Source organism: Mrakia frigida, assembly GCF_051309035.1.
Source record: "Mrakia frigida strain ATCC 22029 unplaced genomic scaffold BDY24scaffold_9, whole genome shotgun sequence".
Lineage (NCBI taxonomy): Eukaryota > Fungi > Basidiomycota > Tremellomycetes > Cystofilobasidiales > Mrakiaceae > Mrakia > Mrakia frigida.
The window spans coordinates 79381-102129 of NW_027481272.1; the positions used below are offsets into that span (position 1 = coordinate 79381).

Genomic DNA, 22749 nt, shown 5'->3' on the forward strand with positions numbered 1-22749 from the left:
AAAAAGGAAGGGAAGAAAGGGAAAAAATTGGGGAGAGGGAAAAGCAAAGGAAGAAAGCGAAACAAACGAAGGAAAACCACAAAAAAAAGAAACGACGCGACTCTCCTCCCTCCCTCCCTTAGTACCTCGACCCCTCCCCGACCGTCGGACTCAACGGCAACGGCACCGCCACAGCCTGCTCCACCAATCCTTTCCCGTTCCCATTCTCCCACGAGCCCGAGTTGTGCCTCGACGCGGTTGGCGAAAGGGGAGGGAACCCGTCGTCCTCTCGTTCCCTCTCCCTCGTTGTCGTCGTTCCTCCAGGCGAGCTCGTCGCATGTCCAGGGTAGTTGAGCGCCAGAGGAGACTGAGTTCCACCTTGGTTGTTGGTGTTCGAATTGTGGATGTTCGACGACGACGAGTGGTTGGAAAGCGGCGGAGGAGGGGACGGCGAAGGGTGGGAAGCGAACGGCGATGTCGAGGACGAAGGATTCGAGAGGGATCCCGATCTCGATGGAGGGTTGGACGAGTACGGTCCTGATCCTAGACCGATGGGGGTGGCGTTGGCGAAGGAAGGTGAGAAGGGGGAGGCAGAAGGGTTGGATCCGATTCGATGGCTGTTGTTGGTGGGAGGGGAGGAGGTAGGAGAGGTCGAGGGCAGGTCGCCAAAGGGTGAGAAGGAGGGTTGGGTTCCTCCTGCTGAGGAGGAGGAGGAAGGTTGGGAAGATATTTGTTGAGTGAAGGGAGGGGAAGGACGATGGAAGTGGTGAGATTGGTAGGTGTGAGGTCGGAAGGCTGGGGAGGGAGAGGATTGCGATTGAGCTTGAGTTCCTGAGGTCGTCGGGGACGGGACGGGAGTTTGGTACTGAGGAGAGGATTGGGAGGTGGAAGTGGAGGGTTGAACGGGTCGAGGAGCGACGAACTGTCGATGCTGGAGCTGTTGGAGTTGTTGCTGTTGAAGCTGCTGCTGCTGCTGCTGCTGTTGTTGCTGTCGAAGTCCAGGAGGAACGACTCCTCCGTACCCTCCTCGACCTGGAGGAGCCATCTGCGGTGGTCGACCCTTGTACGCTCCTGGAGGATAGGGACCTTGGCCGTAGTGATGAGGGTAGGCGGACTCGTGATCGAAGCGTTGGCCGTCGTAGTACTGCTGCCTCGATCCTCCTTGCGAGTGAACCGCGTTCGCTGCTGCTTCCTGGAGGATGGGGTGGGATCCGTTCGAGAGGTCGTCTCGTTCCTTGGCGATGGAGTTGAGATGGTCGTTGAGGGTTCCAATCTGCTGAGTGAGTCGGTCGTGCTTGACGGTGAGCTGAGGAGGGGAGCGAGCAGAGAGAAACGACGCGTCAGTTCAGGTTCGTTTGACCTTCCTCACTCGTAGGAGCCTTCTTCCAAAGAAACAACGAGACAAGAAGAAGGAAGATGAAAAGCTTACCTTCTCCAACTTCCCTACCAGCCCACCCAACTCCGCCTCCCACTCGGCCGTCAACTTCTCATTCCCACCGACCACCTCCTCCCTCTTCCTCTCCACCTCCTCACTTTCCCTCCTCACCTTCTCCCACTCCAGCTTCCACCTCTCCTCCTCCTTCTCCAACTCTCCCAACTCCTCCCAAACCTCCCCTTCCAACACCTTCACCTCCTCCTTCCCACCAATCAACCGCTTCACGCTTTCTCCCAACGCCAGCACCTTCTGCCTCGCTCTCAGATCGCCAGCGGAACTCTTGTCGAGCGTCTTCTGGAAGGTGGAGATGGTGGTACGGAGGTGGGATTCGTTTTTTTGCGAGGTTCGGCGGTGCGCTTTGAGATCTGCGGAGAGCGTGGCGTGCTGGGATTCGGATTGGGAGAGACGATGTTGGAGGAGAATCGTCAGGGATTCGGCCGTCAGGGCTGGGCGAGGTTGTTGTTTCGGAGCAGCTGGAGAGGAAGTTCGAGCTGCGGGTGGGATCGGTGCAGCAGAAACGGTTGCTATAGATGGCGAAGGAAGTGGAGAACTGGAGGAAGCGGGAGGAGCTGGTGAAGGAGGGAGAGGAGGAGGGACGGTGATGGTTGGGTGATGGGTGGACGAGGACGAGTTGGCTCGAGAGCGAGATCGAAGCGAGTTGGCTCGGGAGCGAGAGCGAGTGGAGGAGGTTGAGATGGCTGTGGAGGTGGTGTTGAGCGAGTGAGGAGATGGAGGACCGTCGGGTTGGGAGAGGGAGGGAATCGTTGTTGTCGTCGAGCCTGAGCAAGGCAGGAGCGGAATGAGCTTGAAGTCGACGGATAATGGACAAACCGAAGTGACTCACCAGAATTGATATCTCCTTGAGCCTTGCCGTCATCGTCTCCTACTAGACCAAGCTCGACGTTGTACTCTCGTCCAGGACTGATGCGAAAGAAGAAAGAAGAGGAAAGGGAAGGAGTGAAGGTCAGCTCGAGCTCGTCCTCCCTCTCCTTCTCCTTCTTGTTTCTCGCTCACCTGAGTCCATAAACGACAACCACCGCCTCGTCTACACCTTCTCCTACATGAGCAGCTACACTCCTCCATGGTGAACCGTTGACTGTCACGGCCAAACCTCTACTGAGCAAGGTAGCAAAATGAGGTCTCGCTCCTCCAGCTCGAGCGCTCCCTTCTCCCTCCTCCCTCCTCTGAGGCAAGAGATGAGTCATTCCTTGTCCACTCAAGACATGATCGCTCTCTACAGCCGTCGTAGAATCCTCGTCTCCTCCATCCTCTCCCTCCGAAGCGCTCGAAACCTGATTCGAATGCGTCGACGGAACATGCTGAGCCGCTTTGCGATTCTGCTTCCGCCTCCTTCCTCTGGACGACTTGGAGTTGTGAGGAGTAAGCGCAGTTGTAGCAGTGATACGAGCGGCGGGGTTAAAGGTTGAAGACGACGAGGAGGAGGGGGTGTTGGTGGTTGGGAGGTTTGGGTTTGGAAGGAGGGAGGAGGAGGGTTCGTACGCGAGAGTGAACGTGATGGAGAGAGAGGTGACTTGGAGGATTTGAAGGGAGAGCTGACGAGTCCATGGAGAGATCGAGTTCCATCGACTCAGGGCTGAAGAGGAGGAGGCGGTGGGAGGAACGACGGAAGGCATTGTTTGAATGGAAGGAGGGGAGAGGCGAGGGAGGAGGAGGAACGTCGAGCTCAACAGAGAGCGAAGGGAAGGTTTTCCAGGGTCGAGTCTTGGTCGAGAAGAGGGTGGGTATATGCGAGAGTCGATTTCGTCGCTCCTTTGGTAGATTCTGAGAAAAGAAGGAAAGAGGAAGGAAGTCGTTGGAGGTCAGGAAAACGAAATGGATCGAGCTCGCGTCCAACCGCATCTCCCCTTCTTCTCTCTTTCCTTTCCTGCTATGCCCTCCTTCTTCGACGACGACTCAGACTCGGACGGTCGACCTTCTCCCGCTCCTCAAGCTCGTCCACCACCTCCTCCTCCCGCTGAAGCTGGCTCCTCCTCAACCTCTGGAGCTCGAGCTGGTCCTGGTCCTTCCTCCTTCCTGAACCGAGCTCTCTCCTCCCGTCACTCCTCCCCAGAAAATCACATCGACTACGATCAAGATCGTCAACCGGAAGACGCCTTCATGGGAGATTCTCCGTCTGACGACGACGACGATGGAGATGATGGAGCTGATGGAGACGATGGAGGAGCGGACGACGGAGAGGAGGACACGAGAGTGAGGAGGTTGATGCGAGCTTGGGTCGCAGAGAGAGCTGCTCCAAGCGTGCTCAGATGGGAGGGAGATATCGTGGATGATCTTATGCATAAGGTGGAACAGCAGGTGAGCTTCCTCTGTCTCTCTATCCGCGTCGTGAGGAGGAGGAAGGAGAGACGCGAGCTGACCTCTTTGTTCCTCCCTTGCTTTCCCTTCCCTCTCTCTTCTCCAAGACGGACATGGTCACCCTCCTCCTCTCGGAAGCCTCAACCTCAGAAGAAGAGCACTTCAAGCTCATGCTCGTCCAAACTGAAATAGAACGGGTCAAGTTCCTCATCAGAGCCTACCTCAGGACGAGACTCTCCAAAGTGAGCTCTCCCTCCCTCTCCTTCCTTTTTCCTCCTCCTTTCGTCGCGTCGAGCTCACTCTCTCCTCCTTTTCTTCAGATCGAACGCTTCGCCCAACACATCAGTTCAACCCCAGCAATGCACTACCTTCTCTCCCCTCTAGAACTCAGCCATGCGAAACGGTTCGTCCTTTCTTCCCCTTACCCTCCTGCTCTCAACCGCTCATTTCTCAAAGCTCACCTCTCCTTCTCTTCCAACAGGTACAACGCCCTCCTCATTGCCCACTACAAATCCTCCGTTCTCAACTCCCTTCCTCCCTCCCTCCACTCCCTCACGGAACTGCACAACGATGGGACGGACATGGGTCGGTCCCTCCTTCGTCCTTTCACGCGTCGCGTCGCGTCGTTCGCTCGCTCTCGCTGACCCTCTCGTTCGGGGTTGATCTCTCCAAAACAGTCTCCAAACCCAACTCCAAAACCCCCGTGTTCATCTACTGCAAGAAGGACATCGGGCCTGCGAGGTTGCCTTCGTGAGTGACAACTCTCCATCTCGTTCGCTTCCTCCCTTCTGCCTACTCGATCGTCACTTTTTTCCTTCCTCGAACACCGCTGACCTGTCCCCTCTTCCTTTTTTTCAACTCGTGAACTTTCGATTCGCAAACGTACAGAGGTCAAGACGCCGACTTTGCCAAAGGAACGACGCATCTCGTTCGATGGGGGATGGTTGAGGGGTGGGTGAGGGAGGGGAGAGCGGAGTTGATTTAGTCTTGTTCGAGTCGATGCAAGGATGCATGGTTTTCAGTCGAACTTCATTGTTGCTTGGACTGGAAAGCAACGAAGGGGGGGAAGACTGGCTCTTCGTCGACTCAAACGTCGGAACAGCTTCCAGAGCATTTCGTTCCATCGATCGCTCTACTTGAGAAGAACGTAGTCGTAAACAAAGTTGGGAGAGAGGTACGTCGTTCCTGAGGACCCAGAGATAACCTGCCAACCAAAAAAAAGGGAGGATCAGCATCGTTGGAGACTCAAGTCGAGACGCGTCGAGGTCGAGGAAAGGATCTGGGGACTCACGTTGATAACGATGGTGTTGGTTCCAACGACGAGGACTCCTGAGGCAATAGCTTGGGAGTAGGCGACGTTCTGGAAGAAGATGAGGAGGAAGAGGGTGGGTCAGAGAGAGCGGAGACGAGGAGAAAAGACAAACGGATCGGAGGACGGACGTTTCCTCGCCAGGTTCCTGTTATGTAAACGAAGAGATGAAGGTCAGGTTCAGAAGCTCGATTGAAAAACATCACAGTAAGAGAACTCACCTCGTGTAATCCCCCTAGAGTTCAAGTCCACAGGAGCAGCATTCGCAGTCCCAACCACTCCATTCGTCGTCACTTGAGGTCGTCCTCCAGCGAACGCCGACGTCGTCCCAATCACGAGCGTCCTTGCTCCGATCTGAGAAGAAGTCAGAGTAAACTTGATGGTGACGGGGTTGTTGACGGATTTCCATTGAGCGAGAGGGAAGGAGGAGACGGAGGTGGTTCCCTGACCAACGCGACGGCGAGAAAGAAGCAGGTTTATCAGCTCGAAGAGATGTGAGGTAAGGATGGAAAAGAGTAGGACGTACAACGGTGAACGTGAGAGGAGCCCAAGTTGACATTCGAGGATCCGAAGGGTGCATGGTCTCGATCTTGTTCGCGTTGAGGAAACCTCGAGGAGTGCCGTCGGTTTCTCCGATCCTCCAGATGACGGTTGGGATCTGCGAGAAATTAACGAATTCAGCGAGGGCATCAGAGCAGAGAATGGTGCTGGTCAACGCACAGACTCAGCGGAAGCGATGTTGGCGGTGACGGAACCTCCAGCAGCGACGGTGACCGTCGAAGTTGCGACAGCGAGTTCCATCTTAAAAGAGACGAAGAAAGGTATTCAGTGAGACTGTGTGATGTACGTTCACTAGAAGGAAAGTGGCTGTACCTTGTAGAGAGTTTGGGTGTAAGTCTGAGATCAGGAGGAATGGAGAGAGGTCAGTTTAGAAGACGCGTCGTGATTTCGAGAAGGAAGTCCAACCGCTCACTCCAGGGATCATCAAAGGTGAAGTGAAAGCTCCCGATGAGCTCGCTCGAGTCCAGTCTGAAGACGGGGAAGTGAAAATTTAGCTTTGAGCTGGAGAGAGGAAAGAACCAGATACTTACACTGCGCATGAACTGAACTCCACCCTACGACGATGTTTGAGCTGTAAGCTGAGGGGATTCCTGAGGCAGTCCCCTTGACGGTTCCTCGACCAGACGCGGCGGTGTATCCACGAACGCCCAGCGTTGAAAAGAAGCTGGTGTCTGGAATGAAAAAAAGAACGACGAGGAAGATGAGCGATGAGGCAACGCGTTCGAAGAGGAGGGGGGGAACGCACCCAAAGAAGACGAAGGAGTAGATCCGGAGTTGAAGACCAAAGCATAAGGCCCAAACTGAAAGATAACGGAGATCGGCCCGAGGTTTCCAGAGGAGTGCGAGAAGAAAGAGAAAGAAGAAGAGACGCACGAGTCCGATCTTGAAAGCTGTTTCGAAGAGGAAGATCGATCAGACGCGATTCAATCTGGCAATCAAGCCTGGAACGCGAGGGAGGAAGATTTGGCTCACCTTGTGTCTGCTGATGTCCCGAGTTCCCGTAGAAGTAGAGCCTGGAGGGGAGAAATGAGAGAGGAGTCAGATCGAGGTCGCTCGCTCGACGCGTCCTCTGGGAACAGGAGAGCAGGACGAACTCTTGCACGTCTCCACTTTGGTTGTCGATATCCCTCTATAGAAACGAAAGATAAACTTCGGCTTCGTTCAATCGTCCGAAGCGCTCGATGAAGAGAAGCAAGATGTTGGAGAAGAAAGAGCACGAACGAAGAAAGGTCCCCCCGAGGATTTCTCGTACGCCGTTCCAGGAGCGACGATCCAGATCCCGACGCCAGATCCAGTGACTCCATGAACTTGGTCGTCGATGAACTGCTTGGAGCTCTGTTGAGGAAGCGGAGTCAGTTCGAAGCAGGGATGAAGGACGGAGATCCGAAAGAACGAACGTAGACTTCGAGATGAAACGAAGAGAAAAGTCAGCGAAGTCCGAAGGATTTTCCCCTCGAAAGAGAGTGGAAACTCACACTTTGAGTAGGTCTGTCCGTTGCTGCACTTGAAGACGTCCTCGCCCTGCAAAGAAAGAAGACAGTGAGATCAGTGCCTCTCTTCGTCGTCGAATTCGAGTCGTCGCTCACCTCGATGATGGAGCATCCTTGAACCTCAGCGTAAGGGCTTCCTTTGGAAACGAGGCTCTTCTTGAGTCGAGCGATGAACCGAAGCTCTCCAACAGTAGGCTCCGCAGTGACGTGGGTCGAGATGAAGATGGTAGCGACTCCCGATTTGGCGACGTAGGTCTGCGTGACCGTTCCTCCTATAGCGGTGGAGACGATGGTGATGACGGCGTAGGATCCGACGATCTTGGATGTAACGGTTGAGGTACCGAAGCCAGATGCGATGGAGCTAAGAAGAGAAAAGGTCAGAAGTTGCACGCGCGAGACGGGGACGAGACGCGACGAACGTTGTTTTGGCCTGGAAACCAACAGAGAAAAAGAAGGATCAGTCAGTGAGATGCCAACTCATCGAACGAAAGTACTCACAGAGTCCTGATACTCGACGGAGTTGTAGACGAGAGAAGTGATGTCTCCCGAAGACGTTCCAACCTTGAAAACGAGACCTCCCCCGGTGTCAACGACGAGGGAAGAGCCAGAGGTGGTGATCCCGAACGCAGCAAGGACATCTCCAACTCCGAAGAGAAGTGTGAGGAAGGTAGAGAGGAGGAGAGAAGGGAGTTTCATGGTGACGGATGGAGGGGAAGGAGAACAAAGGACGAGCAACGAGCCGAATGTCGAGAAAGTTTCAAGCTAGACTTCAGCCTAAACCCCACGTGGCCTTCAAACGGTCCGTTGTCGAGCGAACAGAATCCGATATTGAAGGTTTAGCTCAGAAGCGGAGGAGGAGGAGAGGAGTCTCGGACGAAGGGCTCGCCGGTGAAGTTGAGCCAACGAAAAGAGACACCGAGAGACCTTCCTGTTGTGAGCGTGTTCCTGATCTGTAGAAAGGAGTCTCTTAGAGCACGTCGAGAAGTTTTGATTTCAAGAGAAGGTTATGGTTCGGGAAGAAAGAGAGTGAAGGAGACCTAGAAAAGAACCAGTCCAGCTCGATCCTGCCCAACAACGCCCACGCCCCTTCTCCCTCCCTTCTTCTTTCTCTTTCTCTCTTGCACTCCTCCGCTCACGGGAGAGGATGGACCAGTGAGTCTTTGCTACTTTCGATCCCTTACATCTCGAGGGAGGGTAGAAAGTGAGCTCAAAGGTCGTAGAGCTGACCTTCGCTCCTCCCTCCCTCCCTCCCTGCCTCGTCAGACTTCCCTACTTCCTGGGAGGTTCGCCTGACCCAGAAGGCTACGACGGATTGTCTCAGTCCCATCACGGATACGGAATCTATCAAGGCCAAACTGTGCGTGCAAAATCTTCCTTCTTTCGAGCTTCAACGTCAAGTCGGAGTCCCATCGATGAAGCTGACCGGCTCCCTTCCTCCTCCCTCTCCTCTTCTTCCTCTAGCCCTCCTTCTCGTCTTTCCAGCAACCCGACATGGCCTACTTCGACAACAACGTCTTTCTTCAGCAACAGCAGCAGCAGCAATACTTCGCTCAGCAGCAGTTCCTCTTCCAACAAGCCTTCTTCAACGGAGGAGGAGGAGGAGGAGGCTCGTTCCTCTCTCCCTTGGAACAACAGCGCTTGATGGAAGAGAGGATGATGGGGACGATGCAGCATCAACAGCAGACTCAAGACCAGCAGCAGCAACAACAACATTCGCTCGGTCTGTCGAGTGGAGGACGAGGACGGAGGGGACGAGGACGGCTTCCTTCGACGGGAAGGAAAGGTGCCTCAGCAGCTCGACCTCTTCCCTCGCAACCCTCTGGCAAGGCGGATCGACTTCTCGACAAAGCGCTGGATCCATACGGAACTCGTGAGTCGCTTATCGTTGCGTCGTCTTCGTTTGACTCAAGCGTAGGAGCAGTAAGAGAGCAAGGGCGCTGACCCCTCCCTCTCATACTCAGATCCCCTTCGTCCAAGAATCAACACCAACCTCTCCCTCAACTCCCCAGCTTCCTCTTCCTCCTCCCCGTCCTGCGACGCACCCCATTCTATCGTCCCACCTGTAAAAACGACACGCAGCCCAGCAACTCCCGTCTACAACTACACCAACCCTTCACCGACTCCCATCGCCGACAGTATCCGCGTCTTCGGTCTTCCTCCCTCTCAGGACGCAGGTCGACTCTACGGAGATCATCGCGAGATCGCAGTCCTCGAACGGTCAGGTCTCGTTCGCCTTCTCACCTCGTGGGGTCAACGAACGGGATCTCGCCTGGGAGTCGACGCTCTTTCGTCCGACGACAGACGCGACGCTCCTCATCCCGGGGCCGCAGCGCTTCTCGAAGCTTTCTGGAACACAGCAGGAGCATGGGATTGGCAGGACGAGCTCCGAACCGACGTTCTGTGTCGAAGCATCTCGACGAAGGTCAGGATACCGCCGAAGGTCGTCAAGGTCGTCTTCGAACGCTGGAGGACGTTGAGGATCTGCATCGGAGATGGAGGAGAGGGATTTGGAGTGGGGCTGGAGGAGCTCGGTGACAAGAGGAGGGAACGGGCGGTGGAGGGTTTGGGCTCGGCAGACGGGGAAGGAGGGGAGGAGGGACCTACGAACCCGAAGAGGACGAGGAGGAAGGAACCGTCGTCGAGTCGATCGAGGATCAGCAGTGGAGGATCATCGTCTTTTTCCCGACCCACCGCAGCCTCCTACATGGCCGAAGATGCTTCGATGAACTCAGCAGCAGCAGCGGTCGACAGCGACGATGAAATCGAGGAGATCCTGCTTTCGTTTGACACTCCCCAGTGCCTCGCCCCCTCACCTCCTCCTTCAAACGGCAATCAGCTCTCTCCACCCTCCCAGCATCTTCCATCCCTCTCTAGCACTTCCTTGGAACAGTCGTACTCCAATCACCCTCAGCCCTCAAACGCCAGCCGTCCTCCTCTCGCCTCCCGCTGTTCGTCACCGGCTCCCTCGAAACAGAGACTCTCGGATCTCTTCCCCCTCGGCCACATCTCCGACATCGCTCCAGCAATCTCTCCCCAGGTCGAGGCGGAGAACTTCTTCAACAGCCTGGTTCTTCCCTCGGACGACTTACCTTCGTCGGCGTCCACTCTCCCTCCCAACTCGCCTCCCAACTCGAACTTCAACTCCGTCGTGAGCTCCAGTTCCACCGCCACCACCACCACCACCGCTGCCGATCTCAAACCGTCCATTTCAACGCATGGGAGGATTCGAGAACGTCTGGATCGGATGCGACAGAGCTCAGTCGGCAGCTCGACGTCGTCGCGTCCTCCCTCTCCCTCCCCAGCTCTCTCCATCCCCTCGGCCGAACTTCCTTCCCGATCTCGATCATCTTCCATCGTCGCATCAACTGAGGTCAACCCTCCTCCTCATCCAAAACCAGAACAGCCACTTCCACCTCCTCCAGCACAGTTCGCTCCTTCGCCTCCTCCCACGATTATCGACCCTGTCCCTTTACCCCCTCGACTTCCTCCACCCTCGCCTCCTTCCCCTCGTACAACTCCCATCCAGCCGTCAAGACCGTCTCTCATCCCTTCTGTCCCTACAAACGCTCCCTCGTCTTCCTCGTCGTCGTCGATTCGACCACTCGCTTCCAAATCCACCGCTCTTCCGTCCGTCCACAACTCGACGGAGGTCCCAGTCGCATCGTCGTCGTCCTCAGCCGAGTACGGAACAAGTTCCACTGGACAAGCTCTCCTTCTTCTCGTTCCGAACGAACGCGTTCGACCCACGCTGACCTTCCTCTCTTTTTCCCTTTCTCCTTTCTTTCCCCACTACCCTACGACCCACCTGCCTCCTCCCATCTACTCTCTTTGACACCCCACACACCAACCTTCTCCTCCAGCTCCTCGCAAACTCTCTTCCCAGCAACCTATCTTCAACCTCGACGCGGCGTCAATCTCCTCAAAGTCCCGGAACCATCCCCAGCTTCAGCTTCTTCGTTCGGTACGCCGGTAGAGAAAAAGATGGAGGAAGTTCAGCGGGAGGCGGTGGTTCGAGTTGAGGAGAAGAAGGGACAGAGAGAGACGCGGCCTCTTCCTCCCGGGTGGGAAGCGAAGTTCTCGAAGACGAAGAAGGCGACGTGGTACTACCATAGACCTTCGAAGGCGACGAGTTGGACTTTCCCTTTGCGCTGAGAAGGGTTTCGCTTCGATTCATCTAGCATTTAGTTCTTGTTCTCCTTTCTTCGCATGCTCTACGTCTCGTCTTCATAGTTTTCTTCCCTCGCTTCTCTTGCTTTACCCTGCCCGCTTCTTCCCCTTTCCACCTACCCTTGCTTCTCACTCGTGCTACCTGCTACCACTCGCTACTATACCTACTTTCTCGCATCGTTACCGTTGACATTCTCAAGGTCTTTTCGCTGGTCGATCCGCTTGCTTCGCGTCGTTTAGCTTCGCTTCGTCTCTGATCTTCTTCCATCGTCTCTACCTAGCCAGTTCAGTTCTCGACATTCAAATTTGGGTACCTACTTTTGATTACGTTTTTTGCTTTCGAACGAGAGCCGAGAACGAAAGAACGGTAAGAGAGAGGAAGAAGGCGGAGAGGCGTCGAACCTCACTAGAGATCTTTCGTTCTGGGGAGAAGGCTCGAATCTCGTTCAGCATCGAAGGGTCATGGTAAAACAGATCCTTCGTTTCACAGAATGGGCAAAGCATGGTATCTCGAACAGAGGGGGTAGCAATCGAATTTTCCGGCCGGTTCTCTCCTCCCGAGCAGCTGGATGTCCCTTGGGCGTGAGATCGTGTACGAGAGTATCTAAATCGACGGAGTAAAATAAAGGTGGAGAAGTGAGGTCAAGATCTTCGAACGAAGGTCGAAAGAAAGAGAGAGAACGAACAGAGAAGTCGAGGATGAGAACGAAGCGGATGGATCGGTGAACGACGAGGTTAGACGAGGTATGATCGAGCGTTGGGGCAATGAGCGATCTAAAAAGCATGGAGGAGAAGGTAGCAACGTCAGCTCGTGCGTGTGGGAGGAACAGGGAAGGAAAGAAGGCGTCGACGAACCGAAGTCGAGAGCCGAGGACGGTTTGAAGCGATGGGAACGAAGGTGAAGAGGACGACATGGCCGGCGGCGAGATCTGGAGTCAAAAGGAGAAGAGTAAGCTACGTTCTCGGTGGAAGGATGGAAGAGAGGGAGAGAGAGAAAGAAGAAGGGGATCAACGAACAGCGAAACCAAGCGACGAAGAGCGATTCTGAAGTGCAGAAGGAGGAGGGAGGGAAGAAGTTAGCACGAGAAGAGTAGAAGATGTGAGATGGGAAGGGGAAGAAGACGAACCGAGAGCGAAAGAAAGCAGAAGTGAAGGTGGGTCGAGATCAGGCGCGTCGAACGACGAAGTTGTCGAGCGTGAACTTCGGGGTGAAGTCCGCCTTCTGAGCGAAGAGGCGACCATCTAGAAGCCATTCCTCCACCACTCTCTCAACGTGTCTGAACTGTCCGTATGAGGCACAGCAGTAGTTTCGGGAGAATGTGGTCCTCTCCGGGTCCTCCACCAACTCAACCGCTTTCGTCCTCCGAACAGTCCAAGCGAGCGATCCGACGTGTGATCCAATCCATTCCTCTTTGTAGACGAACCATTCGAGGAAGCAGAGCTTGGGAAGCCGGCGAGCGAGGTCTGTGAAGGCAGCGAGGAGGATGGGAGGGAGGAGGTTGCGGGTGGAGGGTCCGACGCAGGGTTTGAGGGGAAGTCGATCCAGAACGTCCTCTTTCTCCTGGGGGTGTATCCGAAGTCTTGCTCGAACTCTTCCGCATCTCCCGCTTGAGCGATCTCGTACGCCAACTCCTTCCTACTGAGTTCGACCGCGTGAAAGCAGAGACGACGGCCCCGAAGGACGCTCTCGGGTCCGGCGAGAACGAGGGTTTCCAGGTGTTGAAAGGTTGAGAATTCGGAGAGGAAGTCGCAGAATCGTTCCAGTCGAAGGGAACCTTTGCGATTTCCTACCTGCATGTTCTAACATGACTAGTCAGACCTCGTCGAACGGATGAGAGGGTGCGGAAGACGCTCACCTCGTAGAACTCGACTCCCTCGAGTCGCATCCCAAGCGAGCGCAGAGATGGAAACGATGCTTCTAGCATGACGAGTGTGTGCGATGATATTTTGGCTCCGAAATCCGTTCCTGTTTCGAAGGATTTGAGGGTTCGACGGCCTTCAGCGTCGGCCGGGGTGAAGGAGATGTTGAACGAGCGTAGTCGCGTCGAGGGTTCGAAGGGAGCGGAGGAGAGGGAGGGAGACGACGAGTTTGGGAGATTCCGACGTCCAGATTTCGATGGAGGGAACTTGCTTGGTTGTGAGCTCAACTTTGAGGACTCTATAGGCGGATCGTAAACAGCGTTGATCAGCGACGCGAACGAAGAGAGAGACGGATTTTTGAGACCTCGGGAAAGGAGCATCCTCGCTCTATCACAACCTTTCGAAGTTCCCAATGGTCATGCCACAACTTCGAAAGGATGGAGATGTGAGTAGCGATCGAGATTCAGACGAGTATTCGAAAGCGTTCCCTTTCCGAGTCTCCTAGAGACTGAGGTCTCTGATCCTCTCTTCCCTCCAACATCGTCACCCAAACGCTCAATCTACAATTCCTCTCCTTCTCCCTCTCGTTGAAAGGGACGGAGCCGAGCTTGACAGTCGCGTCGCCCCTGACTTTCTTTCGCACGCGTCGAGGCGGACTTCCGTCCTCGCTCTCTTCGGATCTCGATTCTCCTATACATCAAACGTCGGATCTTTTGGACGCTGAGGGGGAGCGTCAAGCCGAATAGAGATCGTAGATCCGCTCCTCCTGTCGAATCGCTCGAACGAAATCCGACTGTTTCTCCACTTCGCTTCTTTCCGTACCTCTTCCCTTAACAACGACTCCCTTCCGCTCTATCCCTAGCGCTCTATCGTCCTTCCTCGACAAATCATCTTCGGTCCAACCTTCGTTCTTTACTCCCCATCAAACCGACCCTGAACTCCTCCCCTTTCTTCAAAAGATGGCCCCCTCACCTCCGGCCTCCAGATCCCTCTTCGTTCTCCTTGCCTTCCTCTATCTCCTCACCTTTGTCACATTCTTCGGACTTTTCTGGGAGGATCTAGGTCTCGGTCCTGCAGTCAGGTTGACCTACAGCTGGGCGAGGGTCGGAAAGCGACGTGGTTCAGACGCGTCGACGGTGTCTTCGTTCGCGATGGATTCCGGATATCCGGCTCAGATGACGCTACAAGCTCCGTAAATATAATGGAATGCGTTCGATCCTTGGTCGATAAAAAGGCGGGAGGTGCGAAAGGGGACGACGAGCAGAAACTAAACCCATCCTTCTCCTCTCCGCTTCGTTCTCCCCAGGCCAGAACAGAGTCCCAGCTTCTCAGATCACAACCGAAACGTCATACAAGTCATTGAAACCCATCGTCGTTGTACCTGGGAGAGCTGCTCGTGAGCTTCCTACGTCCCAGGCGTTCAAACCCAGTCGCATCGTCGTTTCGCACCGACGCTGACTCCCGCCTTTCTGTTCCCCAGTCCTATCCAGGAAGCAGTCCTCCTCCTCTCTGCATTTTCTCTTACCGATTCAGCACACCACGGTAGATCAGACTTCCCGGCACATTCGTACGCTCTCTCTTCCTCGTCCCTCGTCCTCGTCGACTTCGGCGCTCATCCTTCTCCTCCCTCCTTTGCTCACAGGCTTCAAACCCTCAACGACCTCAAATCAGTCTACCTCTTCAAACCCTTCTCGTCTCCTCCTCAGTATATACTTCCTGGGCCCCGTGTCGTCCAAACTGTTCGTCCATCGCGTCTGCCTTTTTCCAACTCGTTTTTCCTCCCCTCCTCCCCTCCTCACTGACGGCTCGTTGCTTCTTCCCGTCAGGCTGATCTCCTTAAATGCTGGGATAGAAATTCAACCTCGTTCAGCTGCGAACCACTGGGGGTTCCCATTTCGATCTTTGTTCTCCCTTCAATCCCTTTCGTTTCATCCGTGTCGATGTTTTGTATTCATTTCTCGTTGCCTTTCACCTTCTCGTTCTCACCTCATCTTGTAACCACTTGCGCTCGATTGCCGTACACTTTCTAGCTCTCATATCGCACAGCACGCTTCTCCTTGCTCTGCTCGATAAGTGACGACGTTCACGACGCGTCTCCGCTCGTCGCTTTCGCTCCACTGCTCTCGCACAGAGCTGTCAAGAGCGGAGAAGAAACAGGAAAGTAAGAGCACAGAGATCGCATCATCTCTGAACATATCAGCGAAAGGCAGACCAAGATCGAACGTCCGAACGCGTCTCCTCCCTCCCTCCCTCCCGACTCCCTGTCCCCACTCTATAACTCCCACCTCTAATCGAACCTCAGCCCAACCACCACCCCAATTGAAGCTCGCTCAACTGAAGTAAGCCTCCAACACTGTTTTGGACATGTTGAACCCGAGGAGCTGAAAGCGACGAATGAAGGTCAGCGAAGGTTCGCTTGCTTCGAGTCGAGAGACAAAGAGAAAGGAAGGGAAAGAGCAGAGATGGGTTCAAACTCACCGAAAGGACGTATCCCACAAACACGGGCAGGAGCGGCGTGAGGAGGAGTTCCGAGCGGATGATGAAGGGGAGGGCGGCGAAGCCGAGGCTGCGAAGAGGAAAGAGAAAGGGTTAGTTTAGGAGAAAAAGAGGGACGAAGTGAGAGAGGGAGAGAAATGGGACGAACTAGGTGATGTAGACCTGTGGTTTGAGACGAAGGAGGGGGGGTGAGGAGAAAGGAGGAGGTCAGTTTCGGACGCGACGACGACGAGAAGGAAAAGGAAGGGAGAAGGTAAAAAAGGACGACGAACGTATTGCGATAAAGCAGCCAGCCACAGTGAGTTCCCTAGCCAGAGGCAGACCCAGTTGCTACGCACGCCGGAAAATAAAAGGAGAGAGGGTAAGGTCAGAACGAGGCCGACGCGGTCGAAAGCGAGCGGGAACGAAGCAAGAGACGAGACGAGTAAGACTCACTCCCTCGTGATCAACCCACTCAGCACAAACTCCAGCACGTACACCCAAAGGAAGAAGCAGAAGAAGGCGTTGACTGCTACGTCGAAGGCGAACTGCCATTCGACCTTCGCGTCGGCGGAAGAGGAGTGAGTTGGAGGGGAGAGGAGGAGATTGTTGGTGATGAACCTAGGAAAACCAACGGGAACGAGGAGCAAAGAAGAAGAGAGGCAGAAGAAGGTGAGCAAACTGAGTGACGAAAGAAAGAAGGGAAGAGGTCGTCGAGACGCACCAGAAGATGGTGGCTATCACCGCGGAAGAGAGGAGGAAATCCCTGAAGATCATGAGGAAAGTTGTGCTGATGGTTTGGAAGAGAGTGTAGGAGTAGAGGATGGACCAGGCGATGGAGGTCACTGAGTGCACGATCGAATAAGAAGCAGGGAAGAGGGTGAGCTCGAGACGGAGGGGAGTGAGAGAGCTCGAGCTCAACTCGAGGTGATCAGCTCGAGAAGGAAGAAACTCACCTGCTAGACATGCTGCTATGAGAACAAGCATGGCTGGATCGTCTCGAGCCCATTGATTTTTGGTTTGTTTGTCTGAGGGAGGAGGGAAGGGTTGGGGAGGAGCGAAGGAAGGAAGGAGAGGTGAGCTCGAAGTGATGGGGAGGGAGGGACGTGGCTCGAGTGAGAGAGAGAACACGAACGGTAGTACACATTCCGGTATCTGTGAGATTGCAAGCAGGTGTGTAAGTGTCGTCAGCAAGGCTCGTTCGTCTTGAGAAAAAGGAGAGAAAGATGGGTCGAGGGAGAAGAAGGAGTTGATGAGGTGGCCAGATGCGAGTCGATCAAGCTCAGGATCGACTCCTTGAAGAGTCTACGGATGGAATGAGAGCTCCAGCGTCTTCGAGACAGCTCTGCTAGAGCTGTTAGGGTTATATATGAGCTCGAACGACGACTTTGCCGTCGAGGACGATGGCGAGGGTCGGAGGGGAGTGAGCTCCTTCCCTCCCTCCCTCCTCTTTCCTACAGCTCCTCCTCTGACCCATGAACGAAATCAGAATAGTAGGACTGTGTACTCACACTCTTCTCGGCGACACGCACAGCCAGCATAGATTCGAAAAAGCGAGCTCAAAGTCCATCCTTCCAAACTTTGACATCTTGCGAACTCGAGAGGCCAGAGAAGCAAAGGACGACGGCCCTCCTCCTCCCCCTCCTCCTCCTGCTCCTCCGAAATTAGACGACGAGTTGAACCTCAGCGGTGGTAGCGAAGACGAAGAGGAGGATCCTGAAGGGTGGTTTGATGAAGAGGCTGTTGCTGAGGAGGAGGTGATTGGGAGGAGGGAAGCCATGTTTTTGTTGGTTCGCCGGGAGGAGAGAAGGGAGGATATCTTGAAGGAAGGTGCAGTGGTCCCGATGGCTACAGAGAGGAGCCGAAGGGAGGAAGAGGAGGAGGGAAGAGAGGTTGAAGAGGTTTTCGTTCGATGCTGATGGTTTCGGGAGAAGGAGAGAGGCCAAAGGAGATCGCGAAAGAGAGAGAGAGAAGGGAGAGAAGGAGGAGTCAAAGTTGACCTCAACCACATCAGTCCTTCCATCTTCAAATCTTCAAAGACGAGATCGTAAGTCATGCCACCTACTGCCTCTTACGGGGATCTGTATCTTAGCTTTGTTTGCTTCGAGAAAAGACATTGAAAAGGCGAACGAGAGAGCTGACGTTTGAACCTCCCTTCCTTTCCTTCACCTCCTTTTCCACCCTTCCTCTCCCTTCCTCTCTATCTTCTACAGAGCATGGACGACGACGATGAAAATCTCGTGGACTGGGGATACGACGACGACGTCGAGGAGGTCATCGAGGCTTCAGGTCCTATCGAGGAAGACGAAGAAGATATCCTCGCTTCAGATGGAGAGGCACCTGCTCCTGCCGAACCCGACCCTTCACCTCAACCAGGTCAGTATCTAGTCCCAAAGTTTCTACACTTCTCTACTCTTCGCTTTTCTCTCTGCATGCTAGACTTTGTGTCGGAGCTGCATGAGGAATACTGGACTCTGAGGCTCCCTTCAAAGTCTGTGCCTGACGCGACCTTCTCTCCTTCCCTTTGACCCTCTCCTCCTCCTTCGCTTCCCCACCTTGTTCCACCTCCCTCCCCATCAGCTTCCTCAAACTCGAAACCATCCTCCTCTTCATCATCCTCTCAACAACCTTCCAGATCTCAACAATCTCCTTCTTCCTCCAGAGCATCCCTTCGACCTCCTCCCTCTCCTTCCACCTCCTCCTCCTCGAGACCAAACGGACACCCTCTCCCTCCGAAACTCGGTCCATCACCTCGCCTCTCCAACGCAACTCCAACACCCAAAGACCTGCCCTCTCGACCTTCCTCCGCCCTTCAACCTGCACCTCACCTCTCGGATCGACAAATCCTCTCGGCAGAACCCATCAGCAGCAACGGGAGCGCTCCTCCTCCTTCAGCACCAGCTCGAGCTCCCGAGAGAGCATCGAGATCTCCGACACCAGAGATCGTAGCTCTTCCTCCTGGATGGAGTGTGAGGACGTCTTCGACGATGAACAGGCCTTACTACTACCACGCGGCCACCAAAACGGCTCTTTGGGATCCACCAGCTCAGCCCTCCGAGTCGTCGTCGCGCTCGGCGTCGTCGTCGAAACCAGCACCCGCCAGACAGGAACAGCAGCAGTCGACGAAGCAGGAACAGCAGCAGCAGCAGTCTGCTAAGAAGGTGGAGACGAGCCTCGCCAGTAGGATCGCTGTGGAGCCTTCGGCCGTCAGCAGCAGCACCATCAGCTCCTCGGTCGCTCAAAGGCAGGAGGCTTCTCGACCTTCCTCCTCGACGGGCATCCCTCACTCTGAACATCACCAGGCCTACCTCGATGCTCGAGCTCCCTCGCCTCCTACTTTGCTCAACAGACTCGGGGCCTTCGCTGCTCCTACGGAATCAGCGGAAGGAGACAGGTCGAAAGGAGCCTCGTCGACGTTGCGAGGGACACTCTCGCCTCCTCGCTCAGGAAGGACGACTGCAGCTCGATCAAGATCTCCTCCTCCCCTCAACAACTCCAGGTCGGGCAGCGATATCGCTCTAGAACGAGAGAAGCCGGACGAGCGGGAGCGAGAACGACTGCGAGAGGTCGAACGGGAGAGGGAGAGGGAGCGAGGACGAGCCCTCGAGAAGGAACGACTTCTGGAGAAGGAGAGGAACAACCCTCGATACGCACACCCGGCTCCAGCTCGACGAAGATCACCACCACCCTTCACCAGCAACTTTCGACCTCGATCTCGATCTCCACCTCCTCACATCCCTCTTCGAGGTCCTCCTTCGCCTCCACCTCGTCGACGAGAACCGTCGCCAGGACCTTACCGACGACCCTTCTCGAGATCGCCACCTCCTCGTCCAAGGCAAAGGTCCATCTCACCTCGACGACCTCGACCCATCTCGCCTCCTTCGAGATGGCCCAAGCCTACGGAAGAACGAGTCGGAAGCGGAGGCGGTTGGGGATTGAGCGCAAGGGGTACGTTCGAGTCGTTCCTCCTCCAAGCCGAAGTCGGAGCCTAGCACCTCTCTCCCCTCCATCACTCCCACTCCCATACCCTCCCTCGAGTCGCTCGTCACGTCGTCGTCGTCCCAACACGCCTCTCTTCGTCGAATCGAAGCAGACGGCAACGAGAGCAGCTCGGAGCTGCTCCGTTCCTCGGAGGGAGGTCAACGCTCGTCCCAGACGTTCGGACTCCTCAGGCAAGACGGAGCCCACTTTTTCGGCGATGAAGTCGTACCTTGCCATCTGGCCCCAAGTCCTCGACGTCGAACGACGTGGTAGCACTCTCTTCATCTGGAAGAGAGGGAGGAGACGAGACGAGACGAGCAGACGCGACGAGACGAGACGACCACACCTCCCACCCGGCGCTAGGCTTCGACCCAACCACTCCTCATCCCTTAGGAAGATCGACCACTCACACATCCCCGTCTTTTCTTCCTTCTCCCTCCCTTCATCTCACCCTGCGTCGCCCTACGTCTATTCGTCCCCTCTTCTCCACCTTTCGCTCAATCGGACTCGCCTTCGCCGCTCGTCGTTCTCGGTCGCTCCTCGGTATCCATCGGACACTCCTCACTTTCGAATGGTATCTTCAAACGGCATCACCCAACGTCGTCTTATTTAACTACGGTTATACACGCTTCTCCCTCAACCCCCCTCCTCCCACCTCTCCCCCCACCTCTTCACTCTCATCGACCTTGCTCCTCCATTATCTACCACAGCCGGACGAGCAGACTCTCCTCCTCCGGCAGCTCGACCTCTCAGCTCCCAACGACCTCCTCTCGACAGTCGAGCTTCAAATCAGCGACCTCCCTCGGACAGTCGGCCGTCAGGAAGCGCCGTCGGAGGAGCTCGAGCTCCAGCAGCAGAATCGGACGCCAGAAGGGACTCGGATCAAGGAAGACCTGTCGCTAGACGACCTAGTTCTCCTCCAGCCGTCGTCGTTCGAGGTCAACGGGAGAGATCGCCGCCGTCGAGGAGGTCTCCTCCTCCAACGAGCACGACCCTTTCTGAGCCGAGATCTCAGGTGAGCTTTTCAACCTCTCTCTTTCTTTGATATCCTTCCTCGAACTGATCCAACTCTCCACTTCTTTTTTTCTCTCTTCACAGCGAGCTCCTTCGCCCTCTCGAGGTCCCTCCTCCCACGCCACCGCTCCTCGAGCTCCCGACGATCCCAACGTCCTCGTTCACCCTTCTCGAGCAAAATTCGTCGGAGCAGCACCCTCGGCACCTTCCTCAGCAGCTCCCTCCACCGTCCAGTCGAGGCAACGACCCACCGTACTGGTTCCTCCCTTCGCTCCCGTCCCTGGAATCCGACTTCGTCAAGAGCTCGAGGCGGGAAGGAGGTCGTCCGGAGTCATCCTCAAGGGATCGGACTCCAACTACTCTCCCATCGGATCGAGACCTGGAGAAGCACCCGCTAGGAGATGGGGAGCTCCAGCACCAACGGAGGAAGCAGCTTCTTCCGCATCGACGTCCAACACCCCCGTCGACGCACCCTCTTCCTCGACTCCTCGACAGGACCCTTCTCCTCGAGCTTCCACCTCCTCCGCTCCCCTTCCTCCTCCCAGAGCTCCTCGGGCTCGAGGAGCCGAACCCGCTCCCGAGACGTACGTTCCAACTCCATCGAACTCGTATCACCCGTCGGATCGAGACTACGAGGATCAACGAGGACGACCGACGTACGACTCTAGGAATTCAGCTGGCATGTCGTTAGGTGAGAGGGAGAGGCAGAGGGAGTTGAGGTTCAGAGACGCTTCTCCGAGGAGGTTGACAAGAACGTTGCCGCCGGAGGAGCCTTGGGAGACGAAGAGGATTGCGGAGAGGAAGAGGGCGGAGAAGATCATGATGGAGCGACGAGGAGGAGTGAGTTCCAGGTCTTCTTCTCCTTTAGAACGAATGGGCGAGAACTTGACTTGCTGACTTCTTCTTCTCCTTCTCCTGATTTTTGTCGTTTCAGGAGAGGCAGCCACCAACGACGAACAACACCAGCCGACAGATCGATCAAACTCCCACCGCGTCGGCGTCGAGAACGGAAGCTCTACAGCCTTCGGCTCCGAGAATTCATCCTTCGAGAGCTCCGCTCGTCGAAGAGAGGACACCTGGTGGGAGTCGTAGATCGTCGGTGGCGTCGACGAGTCAGAGCAACGGGAGTGGTGGTCGAGCAGGAGGAGAGAGTTTGTTGGATCCAAGGGTGAGTCTCGTTCCTCTTCCTCTTCGCCTCTCCTCCTTTCATCCCTCCTGACCTCGATTCCTTTTCACCCTTGCTGGCTACAGTACGACGACTCTCCGAACACCCTCAAACGCAAAGCCGAACAACCCAGTAACGACTCGGACGAACCCATCGCCATCTCCCCTCCTCCTGCCGCTCAACGACTTCGACGAAAGTCCCTCTCCCCTTCTCCTCCCACAACCACTTCGACTTCCAACAACCCTCCCTCCCTCCTCGATCGAATCAAAATCGCTCCTCCCTCCTCCCAACCCAACTCCAGAGTCAACGACCCTCCTCCTTCGACCTCCAACGCTCGATGGCCAAACAAACGTCGCTCGACCGTCGACACCAGGATGGAGACGGAGAAGTACGATAGCTACGTTCCGACCAACAATCAGCCTCGATCCGCTTCTCCTTCCGCTCTTCCAAGACCAAGGACGCCTCCTTCCCTTCCTCCCGTCGCTCCTCTCGCTCGAGGGCCGACAGCCTCAGCTTCGACAGCGATGGAAGTCGATCCAGCACCAGCAGCAGCAGCTTCTTCGTCGACCCAAGCAGTCAAGACCGAGGTGCTAGGAGGCGATGGAGGATGGGCAGCAAGTGGAGTTTCAGATCGAGGAGGGAGGGGAGGAGGCAAGTTTGGTGGTGGACGTGGACGAGGAGGAGGACCTCCTTGGCCGCCTAGAGGTGGAGGAGGAGGGAGGAGTGGGAGAGGTGGGGGTGGGGGTGGGGGGAGGAAGAAGAGATAGGATTGGGCTAGGGTCGGGTCGCGTCGCTTTCGTTCGCTTTTTGCTTTTTGCTTTGGACGTTGGGCTGGGAGGAGAGGGGCCCTTTTTTTTTCTTCTTACATCACATCACCATTTGTTTAGTACCTACACCGTTCTTTGCTTTGTTTTTCTTGCATGCTTTCGGTCTCTCGTCTTTCTTTTCGCTCGTCTCATGAAAAAGGAAGACGCGTTCGAGTCGTCGAGGCTCATTT

The 22749-nt window shown here is 55.5% G+C and overlaps 9 protein-coding genes across 9 annotated transcripts; 4 read left to right on the forward strand and 5 right to left on the reverse strand.

Moving 5' to 3' along the window:
* Positions 1-15: 15 nt before the first annotated feature.
* Positions 16-1382, reverse strand: BDY24DRAFT_279365 (uncharacterized protein). The gene has a single exon (XM_076636962.1). It carries the CDS (start codon positions 1022-1024, stop codon positions 119-121), a length of 906 nt encoding a protein of 301 aa, XP_076498139.1. The 5' UTR covers positions 1025-1382; the 3' UTR covers positions 16-118.
* A 792-nt stretch (positions 1383-2174) lies between these two features.
* Positions 2175-3147, reverse strand: BDY24DRAFT_279371 (uncharacterized protein). Its single transcript, XM_076636963.1, has 2 exons — positions 2259-3147; positions 2175-2193 (listed from the first exon to the last, which is right to left on the reverse strand). Exon 1 carries the CDS (start codon positions 3046-3048, stop codon positions 2425-2427), a length of 624 nt encoding a protein of 207 aa, XP_076498140.1. The 5' UTR covers positions 3049-3147; the 3' UTR covers positions 2175-2193; positions 2259-2424.
* Positions 3148-3532: 385 nt separating this feature from the next.
* On the forward strand, positions 3533-4715 carry SLD5 (DNA replication protein SLD5; the record flags this gene model as incomplete). The annotated part of the gene is made up of 6 exons (XM_076637339.1): positions 3533-3730; positions 3838-3972; positions 4051-4133; positions 4212-4315; positions 4408-4480; positions 4619-4715. The coding sequence occupies 6 exons, from the start codon at positions 3533-3535 to the stop codon at positions 4713-4715; spliced, it is 690 nt and encodes a 229-aa protein (XP_076498141.1).
* Positions 4716-4862: 147 nt separating this feature from the next.
* BDY24DRAFT_338488 (Rhamnogalacturonase B, N-terminal-domain-containing protein) lies at positions 4863-7786 on the reverse strand (the record flags this gene model as incomplete). The annotated part of the gene is made up of 18 exons (XM_076637333.1): positions 4863-4934; positions 5022-5090; positions 5171-5187; positions 5261-5483; positions 5566-5697; positions 5760-5840; positions 5913-5936; positions 6013-6068; positions 6131-6271; positions 6346-6400; positions 6474-6490; positions 6573-6613; positions 6695-6729; positions 6822-6933; positions 7072-7121; positions 7187-7451; positions 7510-7520; positions 7589-7786. The coding sequence occupies 18 exons, from the start codon at positions 7784-7786 to the stop codon at positions 4863-4865; spliced, it is 1599 nt and encodes a 532-aa protein (XP_076498142.1).
* Positions 7787-8165: 379 nt separating this feature from the next.
* Positions 8166-11575, forward strand: BDY24DRAFT_383284 (WW domain-containing protein). The gene is made up of 5 exons (XM_076639645.1): positions 8166-8242; positions 8354-8447; positions 8552-8960; positions 9052-10771; positions 10951-11575. Exons 1-5 carry the CDS (start codon positions 8235-8237, stop codon positions 11240-11242), a joined length of 2523 nt encoding a protein of 840 aa, XP_076498143.1. The 5' UTR covers positions 8166-8234; the 3' UTR covers positions 11243-11575.
* Positions 11576-12963: 1388 nt separating this feature from the next.
* BDY24DRAFT_383287 (uncharacterized protein) lies at positions 12964-13514 on the reverse strand. Its single transcript, XM_076639646.1, has one exon. It carries the CDS (start codon positions 13495-13497, stop codon positions 13045-13047), a length of 453 nt encoding a protein of 150 aa, XP_076498144.1. The 5' UTR covers positions 13498-13514; the 3' UTR covers positions 12964-13044.
* A 290-nt stretch (positions 13515-13804) lies between these two features.
* Positions 13805-15230, forward strand: BDY24DRAFT_433885 (uncharacterized protein). The gene is made up of 5 exons (XM_076644132.1): positions 13805-14236; positions 14424-14513; positions 14598-14684; positions 14760-14856; positions 14944-15230. The coding sequence occupies exons 1-5, from the start codon at positions 14077-14079 to the stop codon at positions 15113-15115; spliced, it is 606 nt and encodes a 201-aa protein (XP_076498145.1). The 5' UTR covers positions 13805-14076; the 3' UTR covers positions 15116-15230.
* Positions 15231-15375: 145 nt separating this feature from the next.
* GMH1 (Gmh1p) lies at positions 15376-17547 on the reverse strand. The gene is made up of 9 exons (XM_076639647.1): positions 17104-17547; positions 16728-16747; positions 16549-16620; positions 16317-16437; positions 16049-16213; positions 15886-15943; positions 15762-15775; positions 15596-15683; positions 15376-15498 (listed from the first exon to the last, which is right to left on the reverse strand). Exons 1-9 carry the CDS (start codon positions 17370-17372, stop codon positions 15448-15450), a joined length of 858 nt encoding a protein of 285 aa, XP_076498146.1. The 5' UTR covers positions 17373-17547; the 3' UTR covers positions 15376-15447.
* Positions 17548-17572: 25 nt separating this feature from the next.
* BDY24DRAFT_279442 (uncharacterized protein) lies at positions 17573-21847 on the forward strand. The gene is made up of 6 exons (XM_076636964.1): positions 17573-17639; positions 17806-17968; positions 18173-19540; positions 20284-20588; positions 20672-21755; positions 21839-21847. Exons 2-5 carry the CDS (start codon positions 17809-17811, stop codon positions 21482-21484), a joined length of 2646 nt encoding a protein of 881 aa, XP_076498147.1. The 5' UTR covers positions 17573-17639; positions 17806-17808; the 3' UTR covers positions 21485-21755; positions 21839-21847.
* Positions 21848-22749: the final 902 nt, after the last annotated feature.

Excerpts from the sequence above, each read along its gene's own strand:
- BDY24DRAFT_279371 (XM_076636963.1), bottom strand. The coding sequence starts at position 3,048 with ATGCCTTCCGTCGTTCCTCCCACCGCCTCCTCCTCTTCAGCCCTGAGT.
- BDY24DRAFT_383287 (XM_076639646.1), bottom strand. The coding sequence starts at position 13,497 with ATGCTCCTTTCCCGAGGTCTCAAAAATCCGTCTCTCTCTTCGTTCGCG.
- BDY24DRAFT_279442 (XM_076636964.1), top strand. The coding sequence starts at position 17,809 with ATGGACGACGACGATGAAAATCTCGTGGACTGGGGATACGACGACGAC. Across the intron at positions 19,541-20,283 it reads TTGGGGATTGAGCGCAAGGG|CCGGACGAGCAGACTCTCCT; the intron begins GTACGTTCGAGT and ends TATCTACCACAG. Across the intron at positions 20,589-20,671 it reads TTTCTGAGCCGAGATCTCAG|CGAGCTCCTTCGCCCTCTCG; the intron begins GTGAGCTTTTCA and ends CTCTCTTCACAG.
- GMH1 (XM_076639647.1), bottom strand. The coding sequence starts at position 17,372 with ATGGCTTCCCTCCTCCCAATCACCTCCTCCTCAGCAACAGCCTCTTCA. Across the intron at positions 16,214-16,316 it reads GTGATAGCCACCATCTTCTG|GTTCATCACCAACAATCTCC; the intron begins GTGCGTCTCGAC and ends TGGTTTTCCTAG. Across the intron at positions 15,499-15,595 it reads TTGTGGGATACGTCCTTTCG|CTCCTCGGGTTCAACATGTC; the intron begins GTGAGTTTGAAC and ends CGTCGCTTTCAG.
- BDY24DRAFT_383284 (XM_076639645.1), top strand. Across the intron at positions 8,448-8,551 it reads GAATCTATCAAGGCCAAACT|CCCTCCTTCTCGTCTTTCCA; the intron begins GTGCGTGCAAAA and ends TTCTTCCTCTAG. Across the intron at positions 10,772-10,950 it reads TCGTCGTCGTCCTCAGCCGA|CTCCTCGCAAACTCTCTTCC; the intron begins GTACGGAACAAG and ends CTTCTCCTCCAG.
- BDY24DRAFT_279365 (XM_076636962.1), bottom strand. The coding sequence starts at position 1,024 with ATGGCTCCTCCAGGTCGAGGAGGGTACGGAGGAGTCGTTCCTCCTGGA.
- BDY24DRAFT_433885 (XM_076644132.1), top strand. The coding sequence starts at position 14,077 with ATGGCCCCCTCACCTCCGGCCTCCAGATCCCTCTTCGTTCTCCTTGCC. Across the intron at positions 14,237-14,423 it reads GAGGGTCGGAAAGCGACGTG|GCCAGAACAGAGTCCCAGCT; the intron begins GTTCAGACGCGT and ends CGTTCTCCCCAG. Across the intron at positions 14,685-14,759 it reads TCAGACTTCCCGGCACATTC|GCTTCAAACCCTCAACGACC; the intron begins GTACGCTCTCTC and ends CTTTGCTCACAG.